This window comes from Numenius arquata, chromosome 7 (genome assembly GCF_964106895.1).
Source record: "Numenius arquata chromosome 7, bNumArq3.hap1.1, whole genome shotgun sequence".
Taxonomy (NCBI): domain Eukaryota; kingdom Metazoa; phylum Chordata; class Aves; order Charadriiformes; family Scolopacidae; genus Numenius; species Numenius arquata.
Window position 1 is genome coordinate 50824520 of NC_133582.1, and position 23361 is coordinate 50847880.

The window sequence follows — 23361 nt, forward strand, 5'->3', positions numbered from 1 at the left end:
CGGGGCGGGCTGGGCGCTGAGGCGGGCAGTGCCTGAGGGACTTCCAGCCCTGGCCGGCGGGCGGAGCAATCCCCCTTCGGGCCGCCTCGGTGGCGCAGGCGGGAAGCGCCGCTGCCCCCCGTCCCTGCCTCGCAGGGCACGGGGCTCGGCCCGGCAGCTCGGAGGAAGAGGAAGTGGCCGCGGCCCCAGGCCGGCCGGGTTCGGAGCGGAGCTGCCCGGCGCCTCCCCGCGCCCCGCCGCCGCCCCCCGGGCTGCGCAGCGCAAACTTTCTGCCGGGCGGCGGGGCCGTGTGGCGGCGCGGCGCTGCCCCGGCACCTCCCTGTGGCGGAGCCGAGGGGGGAGCGGCCCCGGATCGCGGCGGGCGGGCACGGGCGGCAGCCAGAGGAGGAGGAGGAAGCACTGTCAGTGGGGCCGGCCGTCTCCGCCCGCCGGGCATCCTTCAGCACCGCCGGGCTGCGCTTCGCCCGCCGCCTGTCCCAGGTACCGCCGCGCACCCGTCCGGTCCGGCGGGCAAACTTGGTGAGGGGGGGAGTGTCCGGGGCCGGTCGGGGGTCGCTGCTGGGCAGGGTCGGCGCGGCAGAGCGGGGAAAGCGGCTGCGGGGCTCTGACTCGTCCTCATCCTCTGGCTGCCGAAGTTGGGAGCGGGGCCCCGGGCTGACCGGCTGCGGAGGGGCTGCTCTAGGCTTTCACGGGGGCGGCGGGGGGAGGCGCTCCCCCGCCCGCCCTGTCCCCGAGCGCGATTTCGGTTTGTACAGCGCCGGTAAACGGCCGCTCCGAGGGGGGCGGCGGTCCCGCCCGCTCCGCTCGCTGAGGGGCCGGCGCGTGGCTCGCCGTTAGGCCGGGGGAAGGCGGCGGGGCCCGTGCCGTCCTGTCAGACGGTGAGGAGACAGCCCGGGCTCCGGCGGGGCTTTCTGCGGCCGGGGCGGTTGCGGGGACGGGAGGCGGCATCGCTGCAAATCGCTTCCAGCCGGCGCGGTTGTCCGCGTCCAGCCATCGCCGCCGTGAGGCAGAGCCGGGGAAGGGGGAAAGCCCCGGGAGGAGCCGGGAGGGTGCCTGCCCGCCGCCCCTCGCACGCCGGGCACCTGGGAGCGGCGGGACCGCGGCGTGCCATCGTGTGGTAGCGGGGATTTATGATTTTACAGTTGTTTTCAAAGAGTAGGCTGGATATCGCCTTTCGCAGTCAGCGACACTGTGTTTCGGCACGTTTTTATTAGAGAATAAGTAGAGGGAGGGCGACTGGTGTCTGTCCGAGCGTGAAATACATCTCTCTCCTCTCGTTTGTCTAAATCCTTGTCAGAGCAACTACTTCTCGCAGCCTGTGTATTTCTGGAAAAGGGGAATTTAGTTGGGTGGACTTCTGGAGCTCTTCGGTGATACTTCCAACTCGGTCGGATCATTAATGGGAGGCATTTGTTCTCCATTACGACTGAGCGTGTTTGGCTCCAGCCCCTTGCCAGCCGGAGCGGGGGAAGGAGCTGAGCCGGGGGCAGGACGGGCAGCAGCGATGGAGCCCTGTGGTGGCCTTGGGTGGCTGCTGTGCTAAAGTGATTGCTGGGTGTAAAATAATACAGAATTAACCATACCTGACAAAACGTTCTTTAACATCTTCAGCCAAAGTTTGGAAGCTGTGGCATGATTGTATAGTGCCTTCTATTTTTATTCCCGTAAAAAAAAAACCCAAATGTTTTTTTCTGTATTACTTAGTAGAATAATTAACATTGTCAAGATATAGCTGATCTCTAGTTTACAAGGGGAAATCTTTTTGACATCTGCTTTTATGTTTTGTTTTTAATGAATCCAATCCATTTCAGCTTCTGGTATTGAATAACAAGTTACTGGCAATAACCATCTTTTTCACAATACCAGTGGTCACATTTTTGTGTTTAATTTCTGTTTTTTTCTAAGAAAATAAAAGTCTCAGAATGAAGGGTTATTTTAGGAATCTAACTTAACCTCAAGTTCGTTACATTAGACAAGGGGCTTTCCACTGCTTGAATGCTGGCATTCCCCTGGTCTGAGAGGGAGAATGTTGTATGAAATGAGTGTATACAGCTGTGATTAAATACCTAGGGGAGTTCTGAGCTGTGGTACAGGGAAATGCAGATACCGTATTGGGTATAATTAAGTGACCTTAGAATCTGTGGTGAAAAAGCTGAAAAGCTGGAGCCACAGCCTTACGGAGAATAAAGATCAAAATCAATGAAGTCTGTATTTAAAATAAATAAATAAATAAATAGTCATGTAACTGTTATTCCATCCCCCATCTTCATGTGAGATCCCACAGCTTCACACCTGGCTCCAGTGGTCCACTTTACCTTTTACTCCAAATCAGTTGGCCAGGGTTTTACTCCATGGCAAACTAGCAAGACAGTAAGCATAGGGCTGTCAAGTCTGCCTAGCTTTGTGTTTTACCATGGTTTTACTCGCTGTCCTGGAAGCTACTGTGCATACATTGCAATATGCATACGTTTTTCACGCCTGTTTTGCTGTGGGGTGGTGTGGGACTAACCTTAAAGGAAAGTCAGATTCATATCTGACATTTCTATGCTTGCTTCTGCCGGGTCCACTTAGTCTTTGTTTTGCTAGACAATAAATGTTAGCTGCTATAGTTTCCCCTTAAGTTCTTGAGAGTTGTTCTCTAGTCCTTCACATCTCAGTCGTCTCCTGTCTTCACTTGGACACACCTTGCTTGAACACTTGCAGCGGTGGCATTTCAGAAGAAATCTTACCTGTGCTTTGTCCAGTGACATTAATACTTTGTTATCTTGACCAGAAATAGCATGCCTAAAAGTATTTTGTGGAAATACGTGGTACCATCTGAATCTTTTGCTGTACTGAAAAACAGCATCATGGTGTCACCAAGTATTAAATCTTCTGGATGAGCATTATAGGGTGATGCGGGTCGGGTAAGGAGCAAGGTCTCTCCAACCTGCTGTTCCTCAGATTGCTCCCCAACACCAGCACAATGCTTGCTGTTCTCCTCCACTAGTTCTCTCTGATCCTGTTTGCTGTTCTTCCTCCCACCCTCTCGCCCATGTGTGCATACTGAATTTCACTGAATTTTTTAGAGTTGGAAGGGACCATATAGATCATCTAGTCCAACTCCCCTGCTGAAGCAGGATTGCTTAGAGAATGAATACACGCCAACCAGCTTTGTTTCCCTGGAGAGGGTTAAGAGCAGCTGGTAGCAGCCCCTGGTTATGGGCAGGGAGCCCGCAGAGGTAGCCCAGGGACAGTGCCCTGTGTGTTACACAGAGCAGCAGAGTTCATCCCAAGACTAGTGTTGTGAACACCATAATAAAAACAATAGCACCTAATAATATTTTGTTGAAATCACGTTATCACTGTGGCGTGTTATTTGACATGCTGCATGCTAGTGCTGGGCTTTCTTTGTGACTTGTGTATAAGATCTATAAGGGTAATCTGTTCTAACTTTACTGAATCTATATCATATTTACCCACATACTATTTTTTTTCTTCTTAAAGTTTCCTAAAGCTTAGCAAACTCTTGAAGCTAGACTAGCAATTGTCTTAATTGGCCAAATTACGTTTTCCTCCTTTTTTCGTGTAGGCAGTGCATTTTCTTGTCTCCCGGGGAGATGGTACCAAGCTAATGCAATAGTTTGTTTTTTAATTCTAGTGATTGGATCTGCAGTTCATCATGACAGGTCTTCCAGAGTTCTTGGTATGAGTCCAAATTAGTCCTCCTGATTTGCGTTCTGCTTCTGTTTAGTTTTGGTGTCTTTGGCCTCTCTAACTAGGCTTGGCTTCTGGCACATTTCACTTTATGCTGGTGTTCCTTGATCCGAGACCGTCGTTTCCTCTGCTGAGCTTTCTTTCCTGTCCCTTGAAAGCTCTCTGCTTATTCTACCTTTCCTTCTTTATTAGGTAATTCATCTCGCTGGGTCTGGAAACCTTCTTATGAATTCTCTTGTCACTTCCTTGGGTTACAAATGCTGCAGATACTCATATTGTAGTTTAAACGTGTTCCAGACCTCCCCTGTGCTTATGTCCCATAACTTTTCATTCCCGTTCATCTCACTAATGAGTTCCCTTAGTTTTTGAGATTTGCCTTTTGAAATTGAAAACCTTAATTGCAGATTTACTTGGGTTGCTCTACCATTTAATTTAAATAAAATCAATCATAAAGACTGAATCTGGGATTATTCTTTCACCAGCCTTTCTATAAGCAGAGATTTAGTTATCACCTGCAAGTCTAAAATCCTGATAGTGCTAGTGGAATTGGTTAAGTATATGGTGAAAAAAATGGTCAGTTGTGACATCCAGCAGTAGATAGGACTGATTTACAGTAATCGTTCTTTGTATTTTCAAAATAAATCTTGGAGAATCTTTTAAATTAGTTACTTCAACAACTGATCCTTCCCCACAAATAAAAATCATTGCGGTGTTTATTGAGTATATGCTTACATAGTTACCTGTATGGTAATACTCTTCAAAATTGATCAAGTAGGTGCATCTCAGTACAGAATTTCCCTCTTAATGAGTGTAATCTCACAAAAACCCTATATAGTGCTAAGCCAGAGAGGGAAAAACGTACTGAAAAGTAAAAAGTGGTTCTGTTCCACCTCAAACCCGGACATGGGGATACGTCAGAGCATGGCTCTATTCTGAGAACCTATAAAGGACCATCCTAGCATACTATTCTTCTTTCTTTGTTTACCTGTACATCCAGTTTGTCAGGTCTGGTGTTTTTAATCCTCTGCTTTGGCTATGCTTTTCTGCCTGATGTTTTTTTGCCTTGTTATTCCTCTTCTGCTTCATTGCTTTAACTGTGTTCGGAAAGGGACTCGGCCGTAATTTGCAGGTTCTCTCAGGGTTTGTTTAGAGCTGAATGGGGGACTAAACACTCTGCTGTTTTGTAGACTGGGAAGGATGCAAGAATTAAGTGACCACATGCCAGCAAGTGAACTGAGCTGAGCATGAAGTGCTTATTATTTTGAAAATGGAAGGGTCAGGATTGCAGGCGTGAGGGTTTAAGAAAATAAGTGCATCTCATTACTGCATAACAAATTTGAAGTCCTGTAATTATTTGTAAAAGCCTTCTAGCATCCCTGTGAGGCGGCTAAGTATTACCCACGGAAGAAAGAACCAGGATGAAAGGACTTAACCAAAATCAAGAGAGAAAACATATTAATGTATTGCAGTTATCTTGTTTTGCTGCTGCACTCTGCAGTAAGAGAGTATTATTCCTCTAAATATTCCATAATTTTGTGAAAGGAATTTTAGCAGTAACTTACCATATGTATTTTTAAAAAATAAATTAATTAATGATAAAGCTTACAAAATGAGGTCACTACTTCTGGACAATAAACACTTTAAATGTGTTAATGCAGGCAAGCTTGGTCTCACTAATTGTGCTTAAAAGCAAGCAAGCTGGTAGTAGCGTAATGTGCCCGTACTGCATGTTTTCTTTGGATGCCATTATAAATATTAAAATTACCTTGTTTCTATTTCAGGTGGTAGTATATTGCATTTACATGTGTATTCAAATATTCAGTCTAATGCTATACACTTAGCAGTTGACTCCAGTACTATATGTATTTAAAATAATTGTTTAGGAAGTCTTCTCAAATCATTCCTGTAAGCAGTCATTGACACTATGTTTTCCATAACACTGATATAGTTGAAATAAACTGTTTAGCCAACATATACTTAGTTGATAAACATCCCTTAAATTACATAATCTGGTAATCTATTCAAGATGCCATTAGCCATGTGGTTCTGTTACATTTCAGTGTAATTTTTATTATTATTCCTTGGAGATAAATTGTTATGGAGTTCTGCGAAAGGAGGGGGTGATGCATCAGAAAACTAGCTCCATTTGTTCCCCTAAAAGCCCCAAACAGGCAGAAAGCAGGGTTTTTTTCTTCTCTTCTTTGTGCCCTTTTCTGGCTGAAAAGGAATCTTGGGGCCTGAGCCACTATTACCAAGAAAATAAATTGTTAGCTACATGATATTCTTTTATGTTTGTTGTTCTTGTTTGCTAATTCTGAACTTGTTGCATTTCATCTATTTGGAACACATGCTGATAAAGTGAGAAAGGAAACCCAAGCTGCAGAAGAGAGTATTTTAACAAAGCTTAGGTTCAGAGATGACGAGTTGAAAACTTGGCAGATCTCTAAAGGAGCTATCAAAATTCCGATATTTTATTCAAGATACACTCGTTTTTGTGGATCACGGAGGTACTTAAGAATGGAAATACTGGGGGTTTTTCCTCTTGCTGAGTACAGTTTCTTGTAATTTTTTGTTTTTCATGGCAAAGGATGGTACCAGTTTCAATAAAAGTTGCATTGGGAAGGAGCGTTCAGGGACGGGTTATTTGCCGTGCTGGGGTGGGTTTCTGTCCTGTTCCTCCAGATGCTCCCCAGATCTCTACTCTTTAAATACTTGACAAAGGACAGCAACGGGGAGGAGAAGGTGGAGGAAAGAGGTTTATTTTGTGGCTTACAAGTTGGGCATTTGCTTGGGATGTACAAAACCTGGGTTAAATTTTTGAACTCAGTTTGCAGAAGCAAGCTGCTTGTTTCCTAACCAGTGGGGGCCTTTGCTCTCATTCACAAGACAAATTTAGGAATTAATTGACTGTAGGCTTTGCTGTTGTTCTGCAACTCATCACAGCTTCCATTTTTCATGTTTTGCAAAATCAAAAAGAGATCTAGACTAAAAAAAGTAATCTGTTGTTAGATCTGGGTTTCAGTTCTGGTTTTATCATCACGTGGCTGAACAGAAGACCAATTTCAGAGATTATCAAGATAACAGAGCAGGTTTAAGATTAATTTGCAGTCTAAGTGAGTTTATGGACAGAATTAGTTTTTCCAGCATATGTAGCTGTAAGACCCCATAGCTAAATATTAATTTCAGTGATTAATATTCTTCATTAGCTGTTACTTTTTCTCTCACTCAAGGTATTTCTTGTATGTATGGAACTAGTGAGTTGATAGTTAATTTTTACATTAATGAAAAAGTTTGTCTTAGAACTTACTGCAGAGCGAAAAATATTTGAAAATTTTCCAGTGTTCTTGAAGAATTGTTTTTTAATTTACTATAAAGTGAGTATTAGCGACATTTTGCTTTAATACTGAATAAAAAAAAAGTAGAATTCCCATGTGGGTATAGACAGCCAGGATAAATATATGTACTACGGTAACCTTAAGCATCCATTATAGCAAAGCAATACGCCTGCTGAAAAAGGAGATTGAAGTGGGTTTAGATTACTTTGAATGCATCAGTGATGAACACTTCTTACAGCACTCTTATAACTTCAATGTAGAAAATTAAGAAGGTGAATAATGTCCTGTTGACAACTAGATTTGTAACTGAAAAGCAAGGAGATATTTTCAGACAGGGATGGGAAAGATTCTGAATAGCACTAACTTTGCTGCAAAGGGAAGGAAGGAAGAGAGTAATAACTAATGTTAAAAATCTTTGGAAGGTTATAAAACAGGCTGTCCCAGTGGAAATTTGTGGGATAACATTGAGCAGAATTTGGTGATTCAGTGATTACTTGTCATACACACGTCGTCAATGTCTTTGAGCAAACTTTAAGTGTTCGTACATCTCTGGAATTTTTTAAATACTTCTGTATTAAAGTAGGAACTTTATTTCTTAGGATTTTTTTTTTCTGCAGCAGCACTTGCATCTTAATTACTGTGGAAAAGACTGTGGTGTTATGAAACTTATTTGTCCTACTGATACCTAATTTTTATTCAAATGAAAGTATCCTTTTCCACGTGTGCTTTAGTAATATAAATACAATTGTCTATACTTAATGAAATGTGGGGAAGTATTTATCCTCAAGGATGCCCCTTGAAGTTTTAGCCAAGCAGCAGGAAGGTGAAAGTCAGTCTTCTGGTAAGCAATCACTCAGTGAATTAATACAAAAAATGTATGTTTTCAGTCCAGTCCCAACTGGGCAGGTATCTCCGTGGTGAATGACTCGTGGGTTGGCCCTGTTTGCAGAGATCACCGCTCGCATGGGCAGTGAGAGTGGGCTTTTTTCTCAAAAGGGCCAAGGAAGTGTTTGCTAGAGAAGCACAGCAGAGTGTCCGTGGCTGCTGCTGGAAGAGCAGGCTTATATTTTCTAGCACTTTCACCCCAATTTAGGAAAGAATGCAAAACTTGCTATGATGTGAAATACCGAGTCTCTAAGGCCTCCTTCTGCAGCCATCACTGTCTGAGGAGTCCTGTGGATTTGAGATGCTTTGTATAACTAAGGGTTGCAGGCACTGCTGCTTAATGACCTTTGAAATGGAATTTTTTTGCTTAAAAAATGCCATTCTGTATACTTAAGATGTGTAAGAATTACTGGGCCGTCACTGAAACAAGAAATTTGAGACACTTGCTGACATATTGCTGTTTTAGTTCCTTACTCTACACTATGCTAAAGCTTAAGCATACTGGTGGATGTGCTCCATTACAGACCATGGAAAGACTCATTGTATCTTGTCAGGCAGATTAATATATGATATACATTTATATCAAAATAAATAACATTTTAGACTTAAGCAAAAGAAAGAAGCTGCTGTATATATGAAAGAATGATCCTCTTTTTTAGCTAATAGTAGTAGTTGCCATAACAAAATAAATAATAGAAAGTATCATTTTAGGAAATAAGAATAGATCTTGAGGATATTTACCTTAAGTGTCGTGTCCCACCCCCACCCCCCAAATATCCCTAAATCTAGCTTTCATTTATAGAAGTTGTTAAAATAATGTAGTTTTACTTTTCTGCCAAAATAAGAAGGGAAGGTTGTTATCTGTTGGATGAATCTCCAAATACTTAAAGTTCAGGAATATGTATGACACATCAGCTGTTTTTCTTGATGCTGCATCTTTTCAGCAAATATTCTGTCTGCTTCCAGTTTCTGTGTGATTGGATATTTACTGTGGAATTTTTTTTGAGGTTTAATGTCTTGGTCAGTCCTATTCTGATATATTTAGTAGTGACTCTGTAATAAGGTACAGGTGTGCACTTGCAGACTCTGCAGATGACACAAAGTTGGGCTCCGTTGCTGAGCCTGAAATAACTTCCAGCACTCCCAGGGATGTGGGAGAATGGGCTGAGATTATTACTGAGTAGTAGAAATGCAATGGAATAGAACAAAGTTATGGGATGAGCAAAGACCTCTGTTATAGGTTGGGAACACCTCAGTTAGCCAGGTTGGATAAAAATAAGAGAAATGGGTTCTTTGGCTACTGAGAAGCTGACTGTAAACTCTGAATGTGATTCAGCTGTGCCTGATGATTTTAGGTGAAGTGGGCATGTTGTTTGCAGTGGAGACAGGCAAGCATTAATGTCATTTTAATAGACCTTGTTAAGATCTCATTTTGAGCATACGTCACCTGTGTTCATGTAGAGAACTGAAAACAGGAGTGATGCAGATGAGAGTAAGTGGGGTGATGGAGGGAGCAGAAATCCTGTCTTGTAAGTGACAGGAAAGGACTTGAGCACATTGATCCTGGGAGAGCTCAGGAAGGGACTTGGTGACTTCATAAAGATGACTTCACAAGGAAATACAGGGGAGGGATAAAAATTACAGAAGTTAAAGCACAATATAAGTATAAATAAATTTCTACAAGTAGATTCCAAATACATTGGGGTTGGATATTTGAATAACTTTCCTAACCATTCGGGGAATGATGCTGTGGCATAAGTTTATCAGCGTGTCTTTGGAGACAGGGGTACTGAACTAGTTTCTCATTCTCCGCTTAAGGTTCATTAACCGTCAAGGTAAAGGCAGCCCTAGTCTGTGACTGAAGTTTTTCAGGTGCTTTTTGGTGTCTGTTGGAGGTTGCAGAGAGCTTGAACCACAGATCTTTATGATGCTTCATGCAGAGTGTTTACACTCCATGAATCCTGTGCCTGGGGTGGCCTGCGGGAGCCCCTCTTCATCACGGGGTGTTTCTTCTGCATGTCCCTCCCAGCCGCGTTAGTTTTTCCATGTAGGCGGAGGCAGGATGTTGGGTGGGTTGTAATGAAAAACCTCAGGTGCCTAGGTAGTGTGTCCTTTTATCTTCTCATACTCACTACTGGTTGAAATGATTTGCCTCAGTCCAACCAGCGTTGAAGAGTAATGAGAGGATTTGGATCACCTGAGTGTTTTCACCAAGCAATTCTTCCATTCTTTCATACTTAAATGAGCCGTAAAGTGCAGGATATTGAGAAACATTTAATGTGTAGCAGAAATGGTTGTCAGGAGTAATCCTTTAAAACATTGTCAACTGGCAGCTTATTAAAGAGAACCAGATTTATCTAGTCCAGTTCTGTGGTCATGGGCCTCTTCTGGTTTGAAGATGGCTTCCATAAAGTGCCAGTATTTCTTGTGGTTTACCTGAAAAAATGAGGTGGAAGGATGGGAAGTAGTTTTCTAACTGCTGGTAGTTCTCTGCAAACCTGCTTTTTCCATTGAATTACAAGTCTCGATATTAATTTGAATGTTACAGAAATCTGTATAAAAGATAATACTCTCTCCTCTCATAGTAACTGCATGTGCAGAAATTGTTACTAAGTTGTCAACCCTTATATTAGCAAGTTATTTTGCGTTTTCAGCCACATTTTATAATGAAATATGTCTTCCAGAGTATACCACTCAATACATGTGAAAGATGCAAAATACAGGCATTAAACTGTCAATTTTCCAGTAAAATAATAGCATACCTGAGGGTTGATATGAGTGGTATATACTTAAGTTACTATGTGAGCATTTATTTAATTACAGAATTTCATATAGTTTGTAGGTAGCTTGTATTTTTAAAATGAAAAATCACTGTAATGTACTATTGTGTTGCATGAAACCAGGGAGAAAAAACCCAAAATGAATGGTGTTTATGCATTTTTTCCCTTTTTCCTTTCCCTGCTTTTTTGTATCAGGAGCTGCTGAAATGGGTTGTGGATTGAACAAACTAGAGAAGCATGATGAAAAACGACCTGGTAATATCTATTCAACTTTGAAGAGGCCTCAGGTAGAAACCAAGACAGATGTTTGCTATGAGTATCGATTCCTGGATTTCACAACACTAAATGATAGTAAGTACGCAATATTTTTCTTTTTTTTTCTATTCAAATTAACATGTTAATTGCTCCATAATGGTTTTTGAATAGCGTGTGTAATAGTGAAGTTTTAAAATGTCTCTAGTTTCTTTGAGTAAATGCGTTCTCTTTAGTCATAATGCTGACATGCAGAGATCTCACTGAGAATTTTCTGTAAATTTTGAACCTTAGAGCTAATTGTAGGTTCTCAGATTTTTGGTTCTTGTACACCACATCCCATCTTTTTGGTTTTTTTTGCTTACTCTAATATGTGTTTTTTTTTTCTCCTTAATTTGCATTTTATCCACCTTTCATATGGTAAAGCAATTCAGGTCTGCCAGGTTTTATACTTTACTGCTCTTTTTTCTTTCTCCCCTTCTGCTCCCTGTGCTCTCTCAGGAGTATTTTGAGAGGTTAGTGTTTTCAGTTCTGCTAACTTACCTTAAATAACTCTTGTGTGGGTACAAATACTTACAGGTGCACCCACGTGGGCAGAAACAGGATAGTGGGAGACGCTGAAGATCTAAAACGTTAAAGGGATGAAGGTCCAGTCTCATGTGGTTTTTACCTTTTTTTTTTCTTGTTTTTTCCCTATCTGAAATTCTGAAATAGTCATGCTTTAATTCACATGACAATCCACAGACATTCCATTTCTTTCCTTCCTGATTGACATCGAGCATCTCTGCCAGTATTGCTCACACCGTCGCCTGTGCCCTCTTTTGCTTCAAAATTAGCCTGTTCTACAAGCGATTACTCCTCACACCATTTGGAAATCTGAAGCTTGAGCAGAAGGCTGGGACCTGCTTCTTGCTATATATAAAACAACACGGTACCAAAATCTGTTGCAGCCGGCTGGCGGGATGCCAGGTAGAGCCTCTCTGCTTTTGCCCTGCGGTGCGCTGCCACTTCTCTTGTTTTGCAAGTCGGGTCAAAGGCAAAGCCAACGCGGTACGTCTCTCACTGTGCGAGACAAAGAGCTGCTGATACGTCGCCTGGTGTGACACCTCTAAGTGCAGTTCAGTATGCTCAGCCCAGAGTAAAGTGAATTTGTTGATTTTTTTTTTTTTTTTTTTAAAGCTTGCTGCGATTGAACTTGAATTTGGAAAAAGGTGGAGGTTTGGAGTAGGCGGTTGGACAGGAGTGTGCTTTTGTAGGCAATGTGGGAGCTGAGAAATTTTGTCTTTGCAGACTTTTCTTTGTGCTACTCCTCATATTCGCGGATTCTTCTGTTTGTTGTTATACTAATTGGGATGCACTGCAGCTACTGAGAGCACCAAACGAAAGGGAGAGGATTTTTTTTCATGTTTATGTATTGCAGTTGTTTCTACATTGATGTGTTTTTATTTCAAAGTGAACTGTTTATGTAGTTCGATAGTTTGACAACTTTTACTGAGAGGTACCGTGTCATTAGTGAATATGAATTAATATTGAGAACACACTTGTATGGGCTTTTCTAGGATGCTCATTACTGTTCTGTCTGATTGCCTCCCAAGCGTTAGTGTGTGCATTCTCCTGGTATCTCAGGAAGTCTCATCTTTGTCACTGTATGGAGGAAGAATCAGTACATGCAATAGCAATGTGACTTGCCTCAGGCACAGAGGATGTCAGGCACAGAAGATGTCTGGCACAGAGCAAAAAATTAAACCCAGACTTTCCAAATCTGATTAAATGGATAGGTTTGTTATAAAGCATACTTTTACGTTTTTCTTACTCGTCATAGATTGCTTTATTATGATTGTAGGAGGCACGGCTTTAAAGAAACTGTGAGTAGAAGTATTTTTATCAAATTCTTCAGTTTGCCAAAGAGTATAAGGTATTCAACTCCCATTCAGTTCTGCTTTGGCATGTTGTATCCCCATCACTCCAGTGGAGATGGAGGAGGGGATGGAGTTGTTGTTCCTGCTCTTTTTCCTTAGTATCACCCATGGCTGTGTGCTCTCAGGGTTGGCAGGTCAAAGCACGTCGTTAGGCAGCTCCCTCCCTATTCATGTCATTGGCTGTATGAAGGCTCACGTCCCATCACGTGGTTCCATGTTTTTCTCAATGGCGAGAGCATCACTGGTTCATTTATATTTTTGCTCAGAAGTAACCTCTGCAAATAACCAAAGTTGATGACTCTTTCACCTATGCCTGAACGGATTCAGAGGCTTTTAAAAATCAAATGCTCACAGCTGTGTAAAAAGAACATTTGGATTGTGAAGTCTGTCTTCTGTGAATCTACTCTAGCCCTTTCAGTGTGTATATGTATCCTGACATCATTTTTTCCACAGGTTTTCTGCTTCATTAGGTTTTTAGAATAAGCCATGCTAAATTATGAGTAGTTGCGGAGTATTTTCCTGTAGCCTTATTTTATGCCTTACTTACAACAGTAGTGGGCCTGTCTCTGAAGACCGGTACTCATTTTTCTCTGAGGCTTTTCCATAACGTTTACTGCTCTGATAACTGTATCTCTCACGAGCATTTAATCTTAACTGCAAGAAGGGTGTGATTATCTCTGTGTTGCAAGTGGGAGCTAATACACTTACTACTTACTGCCAGAAGTTTTCCAGGTCCTTAGAGTTTCTTCATGTGTTCCGAAAGCAGCTCTTGTTCACTTTAGATGTAAATGTGGATGCTGGTTGTATTTGTAGTTTGAAACTGCATGTATTCTCAAATCTGATATCCAGATAATCAGAGATCACTTCCAGAATGTGGTGTATGTTTTAACTGCAGTTTCACAGGCAGGTAGGTGGACACAAGTTTTCTGCAGCTGTATATGGGGAGATACTGCTCCCCTCTCTCGCTTCCTGTCCACTCTGTGAATGGATTTAACTCATGGATCTGGCAGAATGCTATGCAGTCTTTTCGTTTCACTATCATCTGCCAGATTAGTGTCTTGTGGAAAGGTCTGAAGAATGCTGGAGCTGGTAGAAGTGGTGAGAATTTGCAATCAGGAAAAGAAAAAGGGCCTCCTTGAAATCAGCTCACACTCCTATGAACTCATTCCCTTAGCATCACTGTTGAAAACAGGGATGAAATTCTGTCCTGCTGGTCACTTCTCTGCTATGTTAGTCAGAAACTTAAATCTTCTTGCTTGCTGTCTTTGGTTTCTGTTTACCTTCTGACATACACAGCTATAGTAATATAAGGAAATATGTTCCTTTATTATACATTTTTGTTCATTTCCAAACTTGAGCCTTGCTGTCCAATGGAAGATAGTGTTTAATCACTTCTTTAAGTGCTGTATAAATAATGCATAGATGCAAAAGACAGAATTAAGGTTGCAAGTGTAACCTTCCTTCTGACATTTCCCAACAGAATCAACGTACTTGGAAGTAAAGTGTCTAGAGAAGGATTTCCCAAGCTTTCAAGGAAATCAGACTGTGAAGAACCCATCAGCTTCCATCATGTGCTACAACACTGATGATCTGCATGGTTCTTCAGAATTAAAATGGTTAGATTTGCCACTGTCCTTTACTTCTTGAGCAAGTGTGATAGCTGACAGTAGCAAATGCTTATCATCTAGTGTAGATTGGCATGTTCAGAATAAGGAGCACTTCACTGAGGCATTTCAAAACCTTGAGGTGGGTATTCTTGTTTTGAGTTGTTGGCTTTATAATGTCTGCTTATAAGCCTTGTCTGTCTTGTTTGTACGAAGGTGGCCTTTTCTAAGAAATCACAGTCTGTCTTCAGTGTCGTCCCTTGACAGTGTTATCCTGTGCTCTGTTCTTTAGTCGTCTGTACTGTCCAAAGCTTGTGGGCTGCTGCTCTCCCTCAGGTGAAATCACACCAGATTTCACTTGAATTAAATTGATAAAACCATCACTTTTTTTTTTTTTTTTTTTTGTCAAGAAGACATTAACAGGCTTGTAAATTGGATGACTCATTGCTGGGTCAGCAAAATGCCAGAAGCCCCAGTTGTAACATAGAATCATAGAATGGTTTGGGTTGGAATGGATCTTAGAGATCATCAAGTTCCAACCCCCCTGCCCTGGGCAGGGACACCTCCCACTAGAGCAGGTTGCTCAAAGCCCCATCCAGCCTGGTCTTGAACACTTCCAGAAAAGGGGCATCCCCAGCTTCTCTGGGCAACCTGTTCATCACCCTCACTGTAAAGAATTTCTTCCTAATACTCAATCTAAATCTCCCCTCTTTCAGTTTAAAACCATTACCCCTCATCCTATTGTTACACTCCCTGATGAAGCATTCCTGGTGTGCTCATCCAGCTCCTGAACTCTACCCACCTTGCTGTCATCTTGTAAGGCTCATTCCTTCACTGAGTCAGTCTCACCTGTACAGTTGAATCTTGAATCATCTCCATCTTCAGCCACTTTCTTCTGTCAGGTTTCTACCCTCAGTCATTTCTTCTGCTGCTCCCCCTGAGTCACTCTGTCCTGATGCTCCCAGTGGGGGCATGCAATGGGTGCAGGTAGTGCCTTGGAGAGGGTGCACACTTTTTAAAAACGTATTCTCAATAGCTTTATCTGCAGTTTGAACGTTCTTCTAGCTCTCTGCTGCCTAATCCTCACTTCAGAGTTGCTCAACTGGCTGCCTTCTCACAGAGTTTGAGACAATAAATAATGCTAAGTGGCAATGATTGAATTTTACCACAATAAAAAATTTGAGGAGAGTAAAAGGCAGTAGCATTAGATCAACGTTACAGCAAACCTTTTGCAACAAAGCCAAAGAGACGAATCAAGGTCTATATGTATATAGAATCATAGAATCATCTAGGTTGGAAAAGACCCTTGGGATCATCGAGTCCAACCGTCTACCCTACTCTACAAAGTTCTTCCCTACGCCATGTCCCCCAACACCACATCTAAGCGACTCTTAAACTCATCCAAGGATGGTGACTCAATCACCTGCTTGGGTAGCCTGTTCCAGTGTCTGATCACTCTGACTGTGAAGAATTTCTTCCTAATGTCCAGTCTAAACCTACCTTGTTGCAGCTTGAATCCATTCCCTCCTGTTCTATCGCTGTTTGCTTGTGAGAAGAGACCAGCACCAACCTCTCTACAGTGTCCTTTCAAGTAGTTATAGAGAGTGATGAGGTCACCCCTCCGTCTCTTCTTCCTCAAACTAAACAGTCCCAGCTCCCTCAATCATTCTTCATACGATTTATTCTCCAGGCCCTTCACCAGCTTCATTGCCCTCCCCTGCACTCGCTCCAGCACCTCAATATCTCTCTTGTATTGAGGTGCCCAAAACTGGACACAATACTCCAGGTGTGGCCTCACCAGTGCTGAGTACAGGTATATACTTCAGCTCTTTACTGCAAAAACCCACAAAAATATCACCCTCTCCCCCAGAAGTAAAGAAATTGTTGTTTATTTTGCATCCCTTTCTGTATAAATAAGAGGAGCTGAATAATGGTTGTCTTGTATCTCTCTCATCTCCAAGTTTTGTTGGAAATGAGGTAAATGGTGAGCCAACCTGTGGAGGATGTGTGCTGACAAATTATATAGCCTTGGTTTAAAGCAACTATGTTTTCAACAGTGACTCTGTGGGGAAGGTCATTTGCTTTGTTATTTTGTTTGAAAGAGAAATATTTCAATAATCTGCATTCCTTTCCTGGCTCTTACGTGATCTACTTATTTTGGAAAACTTCATTTGCAACAATAGGTCATATGGACAGTGAGCTCTCTCTCTTCTTCAGCCTTTATTTCTTTTCTTCCACCCCTTTTCAATTATGATGACCTTCTGAGGGGAACTGGGAATCTGGTAGTTATTTGTGTCTTTCCTTCTCCTCAGAATAGTGTAGAGGGGTTTTTTTGGTATTTTGACTTTTTTTTACTAACTTGATTGGCTATTTTTTTTTTGCTTTGCTTTACATTCCTATAGTAACTCATTGGCCTGATGAGTTACGACAGGTTTTGGCCTGGAATAAAGTTGGCACGAAACATATGCTAGCCATGTGATGAGAATGAAACGGGAGTATAAATTTTTTTAAAATGGGAAAGGCTATACTCTGAACAAGCCATTTGTGCTATAAAACCACTAAAATCCAGATGTTTTGACTGACGGAATGAAAAATAGCAATGCTTCACATGTCCCAAAGAAGTTCTTAAGTTATAATATGAATACTAGGGCGTATGGTTTTTATCCTTACTGTCAAGAACTTGTCTCTTTAGTAAAAAAAAAATTAAATGAAGAAAAGTATTTAAAAAGTAAGGTTATTATTTACATTCCAACATTTCCACCCCATTTTTTCCTTGAGTCTTCTAAGTGTGGTTGTCTAAGGACATGTATTTTGCCAGGCCAGTATTCCTAGTATAACAAATTTACTACACACATAAAACCTTCTGATTTGAGGCATTTTTTATATGTTTGTGTATATATATTTATATGCATGCGTATATGTATAAAATTTGAAAGCGTATCTATCTTTCAAGTTCTGACAAGCTTCTGGATACTACACGAAAATGTTTTGGAACCAGTTATACTGCTCAAAAAACATTTGCTACAGTCTTACTACAACTACTATGGCTGGGCTTTTGATTGATTTATTTTTTTTTTTTATACAAGACAAATAATGTGTTAACGAACCTTTATAAAAACCACTATATTAGAATCAATAGTTAAAGAAACATTTCAGTATGGACATATTCTTAATTTGGGATTAAATTTCAGTTGTGTGTAGGCTTAAATTAATAAAAGCCCTTTGATTTTCCCCTTAGAGCGGGGGAAAGAGGAAGTCTAATTGGAACTTGGGACTGTCATGCACTGGCAAATGTGCAAGTTGAGGACAGAGAAGGCATTTTTCCCATAGCCTGTCTTTTCCCATAGTATGTCTTTTTTATCAGGAAGTTCTGGTTGCTACAGAACATAATATTTGTTGTTGACTTCAGTGCTTACCGTCTCTCCCTATTGGTAATTTTTATATTACATTAAACAGTAATTTGTGCCTGGCTTCTGCTTTCTGTTTCTCTTCACTGTTCACTTTAAAACAAACAAACCAAACAAAACGCCCCGCTTCTCTGAGCAAATGGCTGCACGGCTGAAAAAAAGAACAAACCCCGCAACCCTGCATTTGCAGGTGTTATTATTTGATTTAAGACTAGTAAAAGCAATTGTTTCCCCATTGGTGAAGTTATTTAATTTCCTGTTTTCATTTCTATAAGCAAAAGAATATAAATTAAATTAGCATTTGAGTTTTGTATTTCCAGTTGACCATGTCTGTTACCCTGATTTTGTCCTCAGGAGTGATGAAATAAAATTAGCAAGGCAAAATATTGTTAGGTTATTGATGTGATGTGATAGCTTGAACTACCCGATGTATAGATTGTGTACAACAGACTAAAGCGTTGCTTCAGAGGGGATTTAATATGGAACAGGTTCACAGCAGAAAGATGATGAGCAGGAGAGGCCAATGGATTACTTCTGTGTAGCCCAGATTCTGCTAATGCTTCCCCTTTGGTTAGGCTTTGTCCATGTGCATGTCCTATTCAACCTAGTTTGATTATATGCACATGAAAATACGCACATGATAAAAAGAATCGGCATAAGGGGTTTGCTGGATCTAGATTTCCATCCTTTCCATTAATGCAGACATGAAGAAATGAAATTTTTGGCTTCTCTTGGTATTTTGTTTCAAGTGAATTGCAGTCCGTAGTAATACGTAACCTTTCAGGACTTGCCACTGTAAGTCACAGCAAAATGAAGTGTTCATGCTGCAGCAGTTTCTAAAAGTTATTTGTGTATCTTGGGAAACTTGCAATTTGACATAAAAGGAGCATTCCATATGTTAGTAGTTTAATAAATGCAGTAAATTACATCATAAATGTAATTGCTTTAAAGAATTGCTTTAGGAATAATTTGAACTTCCTTACCATGATTGGCTTTTTAATAAGGATGTGTAACCGAGTAAAATCTGTTAGACATATTCTAATTACTAAATACAAGCTTTGCTATCCATAATTATTGTATATAGATCCTTGTTATGGTAGACTATGCGCACACATTCTGTCTTGTATATATATAAGCATACCTATATCTGTACATCAGTAATATGTGTGTAATGCATATGCACATGTATGTATTGTATATGCATTTATATTATTGAGAGGGGTCATTAATGAGGATATGAACATTCAGTTTTTTGTGTTTTGCTTTATGTCTGCGCTGTACAACCGAAAGTACAAAGAGCTTTATCTAAAGCCCTGTCATGACTGTGACAGAACTGGGAATAGGTCCTGGACAGTCCAGTGCTCCAGTGGCTAGATCATGGCCTTCAAAGCACTCTTCTCACTGAATCTAAAGCAGGAAGCTGGTCAATATTATGAATGAAATTTGCTAGCCCGTATCCTAACAGTTATATACCTGCAAAAAAGCTGTACCTTTCACATACTTCCAAATGGAAAAAAAAAAATAGTGATATTGCCAGTCTCCTCAAGATCCAACTGAACTGTGGCACTGCTATTTTCTGTTAGAATATTACAGACTAGATGAAAGCTTAGATGCAATATGGTACATGTATTAGAAGTCTCAAATATGTTAAAGAGCACATGTATGATGTGTTCTGGAATGGTATTTTCAACTTGTGATAGGAAACATAGGTTTCTTCTAGATGCTTTTATGGAATCTCACCCCAATACATCTAGCGATGCAATAGTCACTTTTTTCTACATGGATTCTGCATATGTAGTTGGGCAATGGGTGTGTGTCAATGAAAAATGGACTAGGGTAGGATGTTTTCTATTTATTCCACATTGTGAAAAATCATGGGTGCTGCAATAGTCATCTTTTGTTAACTTTCTTAGCCTGTACCAATTATTAGACTGAATTCTTACAAAGGACGCGTACTGTACATCCCACATACATGAATGCTTTCCATGATGTGAGTGAATTACAAATAGTTACAGATCTGTCTAAAAAGAGCTCTGAACTTCCAAGAAATTCTTTCTGTCAGCAACTTAGGAATTGCACATGATCTTTCTGAGTAGCCTTGTCTTTTCTTTTGCCTCTGGCTTTGCACATTTTTCCAATCTTCATGTGGTTTTCATCCTCCTGATGCTGTGCAAGAGCCAAGGAGCTGGACTTGTCAGTCTGCAAGGCTGGTAGACAGGCATTTGTGATGGAATGGTGAAATTCTTCAAGCCACAGGGGCCCAATCCTGTTTTCTCAGAAACACAACTTCCCCTGTGTTTAACTGGAACAGAAGATCACACAGTGGCTTGTAACTTTAAATAATAAATACCTCATGGCTTTATTTTGGGAGAGAAGTGATTACAAGTCATCTCTCTAGTAATCTATTTAATCTTATGACTTGGTACTACAAATTCCTTAACATCAGCCAGATAAAAGATGATGCACTGCAATATTTTAATTTTAATGGAGTTCTTAGTAATTTACTTCATAAATAAGTGCTGTTTGGGTAAAATCTCAGGCAAATGGAAGGTTTAGAATTGGTTAATCCTGAGTGGAGGATACCCACTTTGAAAGAAAACAGGAAGTGTTGGTGTCAGCTGCTCTTAACTATGAGAAGTTGGTTTTCTTCGTCAAACTGAAAAGAAAACACTGAGTAGATGCACCTTGATTGTGCGGGAATTTTTCTGTTTGCATTTAATTTTCTAATCTTCCTACATGAAGAATAGTGAGTGTCTGTTGTGATGGAAACAGTTTGGGCTTTTAGCTATTTCACATAACCTGTAACAGTGTCTGGGTGGGTCAGACCAAGGGTCCACCTAACTCAGCACTGGCTGGTACCGGACTGGTACCATACTGGTGCATATCCTGAGCCAGTCGTGTGCTGCAAGAGGAGACAGCCAGGCTGGAGCCGTTGCTTCTGGGGAGTTTTTATACTGCGTTAAATGTGTTTTGAGGATTTTACTTTGGATGAAAATTAGTGTGCTCCTGTACGCTGAACATCCTACTGCATGTTTTTCAAAGGACCATAAGAAAAGGTATCTGAAAAATGTTTATTTTCTGGCTTGCAAGTCCTTAAGGCTGGGGGCCACTGTAGGAGGTGCCATTTTGTCCCAATGTCTGTCTCATGCAGATGACTATAGCTTGTCATTGCCTCTGCCAGAGACACTTATAAAGAAATGTCACATGCAGAAACAGGTCCAATTTCTGTTGTACTTCTGTTCCAGGTTTGTTTTCTGTTGCTGCTTCTTCATACATGCCACTATTGCACCTACTGCCTGATGATTTCTCCCAACTTTTTTGCCACTGGCAGAAAGGATGAGCATCCTCCTGCAGCTGTGGCCGCTGCTGCGTGAGCACACCCCAGATGAGCTGACTCTCCCCTGCTCCCTCCCCGCTTCTGTCTGAGGAGGACATGGACTGTGCTTTACTTTCTTGATTTTTCCACTCTTCTGTGTGCTGTGCCCTACATCCACTGGAGGGTACTATGGGTGTAGGACAAAAGGTTGGCCTAGTAGGGCTAGTGGTTGCCTCTCTGCACGGAGGATGGTGTGGTGGGTGGGAACGTGCTGTTGTTACAAGCTACTGCCATGACTTTGCCGTCTGTGGATGAAATTTTGGGAGCCCAAACCTGCTGTCAGAGGTGTGGCTGTCACCCTGTGGAGTCCCATGATTGCAGTACCTATTGGCCAACGGCTAACCAGTTTGAGGAGGGAGGGCAAGTTTGCAGTGGACAAAGTCATGATCAAGGTCTGCAATGCCATCCTCCCAACACTGTTCCAATCACTGTCCTTGTAGAGAGGCACAGCAGAGCTGAGTGTCTAGAAGTGAGGAGACTCACTCTTCTCCTGGTGGCATTTGATCATTTTAGGTGGGCATAGTTACTTTGTCTCTTCCCTGACGCTCAATGCCTGTTTCGACTTTTTCGTGCTGTTGGCAGGTGCCTTTGGCTGCTGGCTCAATGGCCCTCAGGAAACCTAGCAGACTTAGGATGGAGTTTTTCGTTAAGGAAAAGCATAGCTGAAAAGTAGCTGAAAGCACACCATGCAGGAAGAGGGAGGGCTGAGGGTAAATATCTTGTGCCCTGCTCTTTTGAGAAGTGACAAAGGAGGGAGAATTGACAAAGGGAAGAGTGATAAAGTCTGTCCTTCTGCTCACCTGGCTTGGGAGAGGAGAAACTTTTAAGGACAAGAAAGGGGAGTAGTACAGGCTGATTAAGATCTGCAGTATGGAGATCAGCTCTCCCCTATTCTCAACATGGAAACATGCATCTCTCCCTGGAAAGCATCTGTTCTTCCTTGCTTTACTTTTAGCTTGCAGAGGAAATGGCCTGCCAGTCCTCTTCTTAGGCTTTTGGCTGAAGCACCCCGTTCAGAGCAGGACCGTGCCCTGTCAGCTGCTTGATAGGCTGTCAACACTCTGCTGACATGTCAGCTCATATGAAGCTCCAAAGGGTCTTCATAGCCAGAATCCTTCAATCCTAGAAACTGCCTCCACACTCTTTTCCACAAAAAATGCAGCAGTCAAGATGTCTGTCAGCCTTGTGATGAGCTGTAACATCCCTAGCCCAGGCTCCCTGCCACAGCTTTCCTGCTGCTGTACCCCAGAAAATGCGGGCACTTTAGGCTTCTCCGCTGAAGAAGTGAAGGGGAAGGCACAGCTGCAGCTAAACAGCAATGGATCGGCAGAAGAGTTCAAGCAACGTCTTTGCCAGATTTTTTTCTCAGAGAAGACAAACATGACCCAAAAGTTTTAAAGATATGAAAAGCAAAGGGAGGGAAAGTGGGGTCTGTAACTTCTGGTGCAGGAGCAAAGATAGGGAAAAAGGGTGATGGGGTGCTGATATAGAAACAGGCCCTGTGGACCAGCATGTCCAGAGGATTAAATGGAGCAAAAACTAAACAGCAGAGCCCAGCTTGGACATCTGACACAACACCTACAGCCATGGGGAGAAGACAAGAGCTGTGCACCCTGTCTGCAGGCTGCATGCTGAAATAAGGAATAAAAGCAAGTCTGTACCCAACATCCTTCCAGTGAACACCACTCAATACAAGGTGACTCATCCATGCTGTGGGCCCTCTGCAGAAGGTGACACACACAGCTGATAGGAGTTCCAGAAGCCAGGATCATGTTGCTGCTGCTGGGTATGTGACCAGGTGACTTCATGAGTGCAGAAGGGAAGCACGCTGCCCCGATGGCCTCTGCCACCTACTGCTATGTCTTCCAGAGAGGTAGAAGTACCCTAGCCTGGACCCATGCTGCTGTAGGTGATGGACCTGGAGACCCCAAACACTGTGTGTGATGCCATTGTTGTGATGTTGGCCACTGTGCTCCCTGGTGTTTGGACAGGGAAGGGGCTTCACAGCAGCATCTCCCTGCATCTGGAAGCCTGAGAGGGTTGTGTTAGTGTGACACTTCATATGCTCTGATTACTTTGTTGCCAGGATAGATGTGGACACTCATGC

General features: G+C 42.1%; 1 protein-coding gene across 1 annotated transcript in view; it reads left to right on the top strand.

The window, feature by feature from the left end:
- The first annotated feature begins 323 nt into the window (after positions 1-323).
- RFTN1 (raftlin, lipid raft linker 1) overlaps positions 324-23361 on the top strand; it is a 97658-nt gene continuing 74620 nt past the window's right edge. Inside the window, exons 1-2 of the mRNA XM_074150701.1 lie at positions 324-480; positions 10892-11047. Of these exons, the coding sequence (XP_074006802.1) occupies positions 10903-11047 (145 nt within the window). The 5' untranslated portion in view covers positions 324-480; positions 10892-10902. The remainder of the gene's footprint in view (positions 481-10891; positions 11048-23361) is intronic.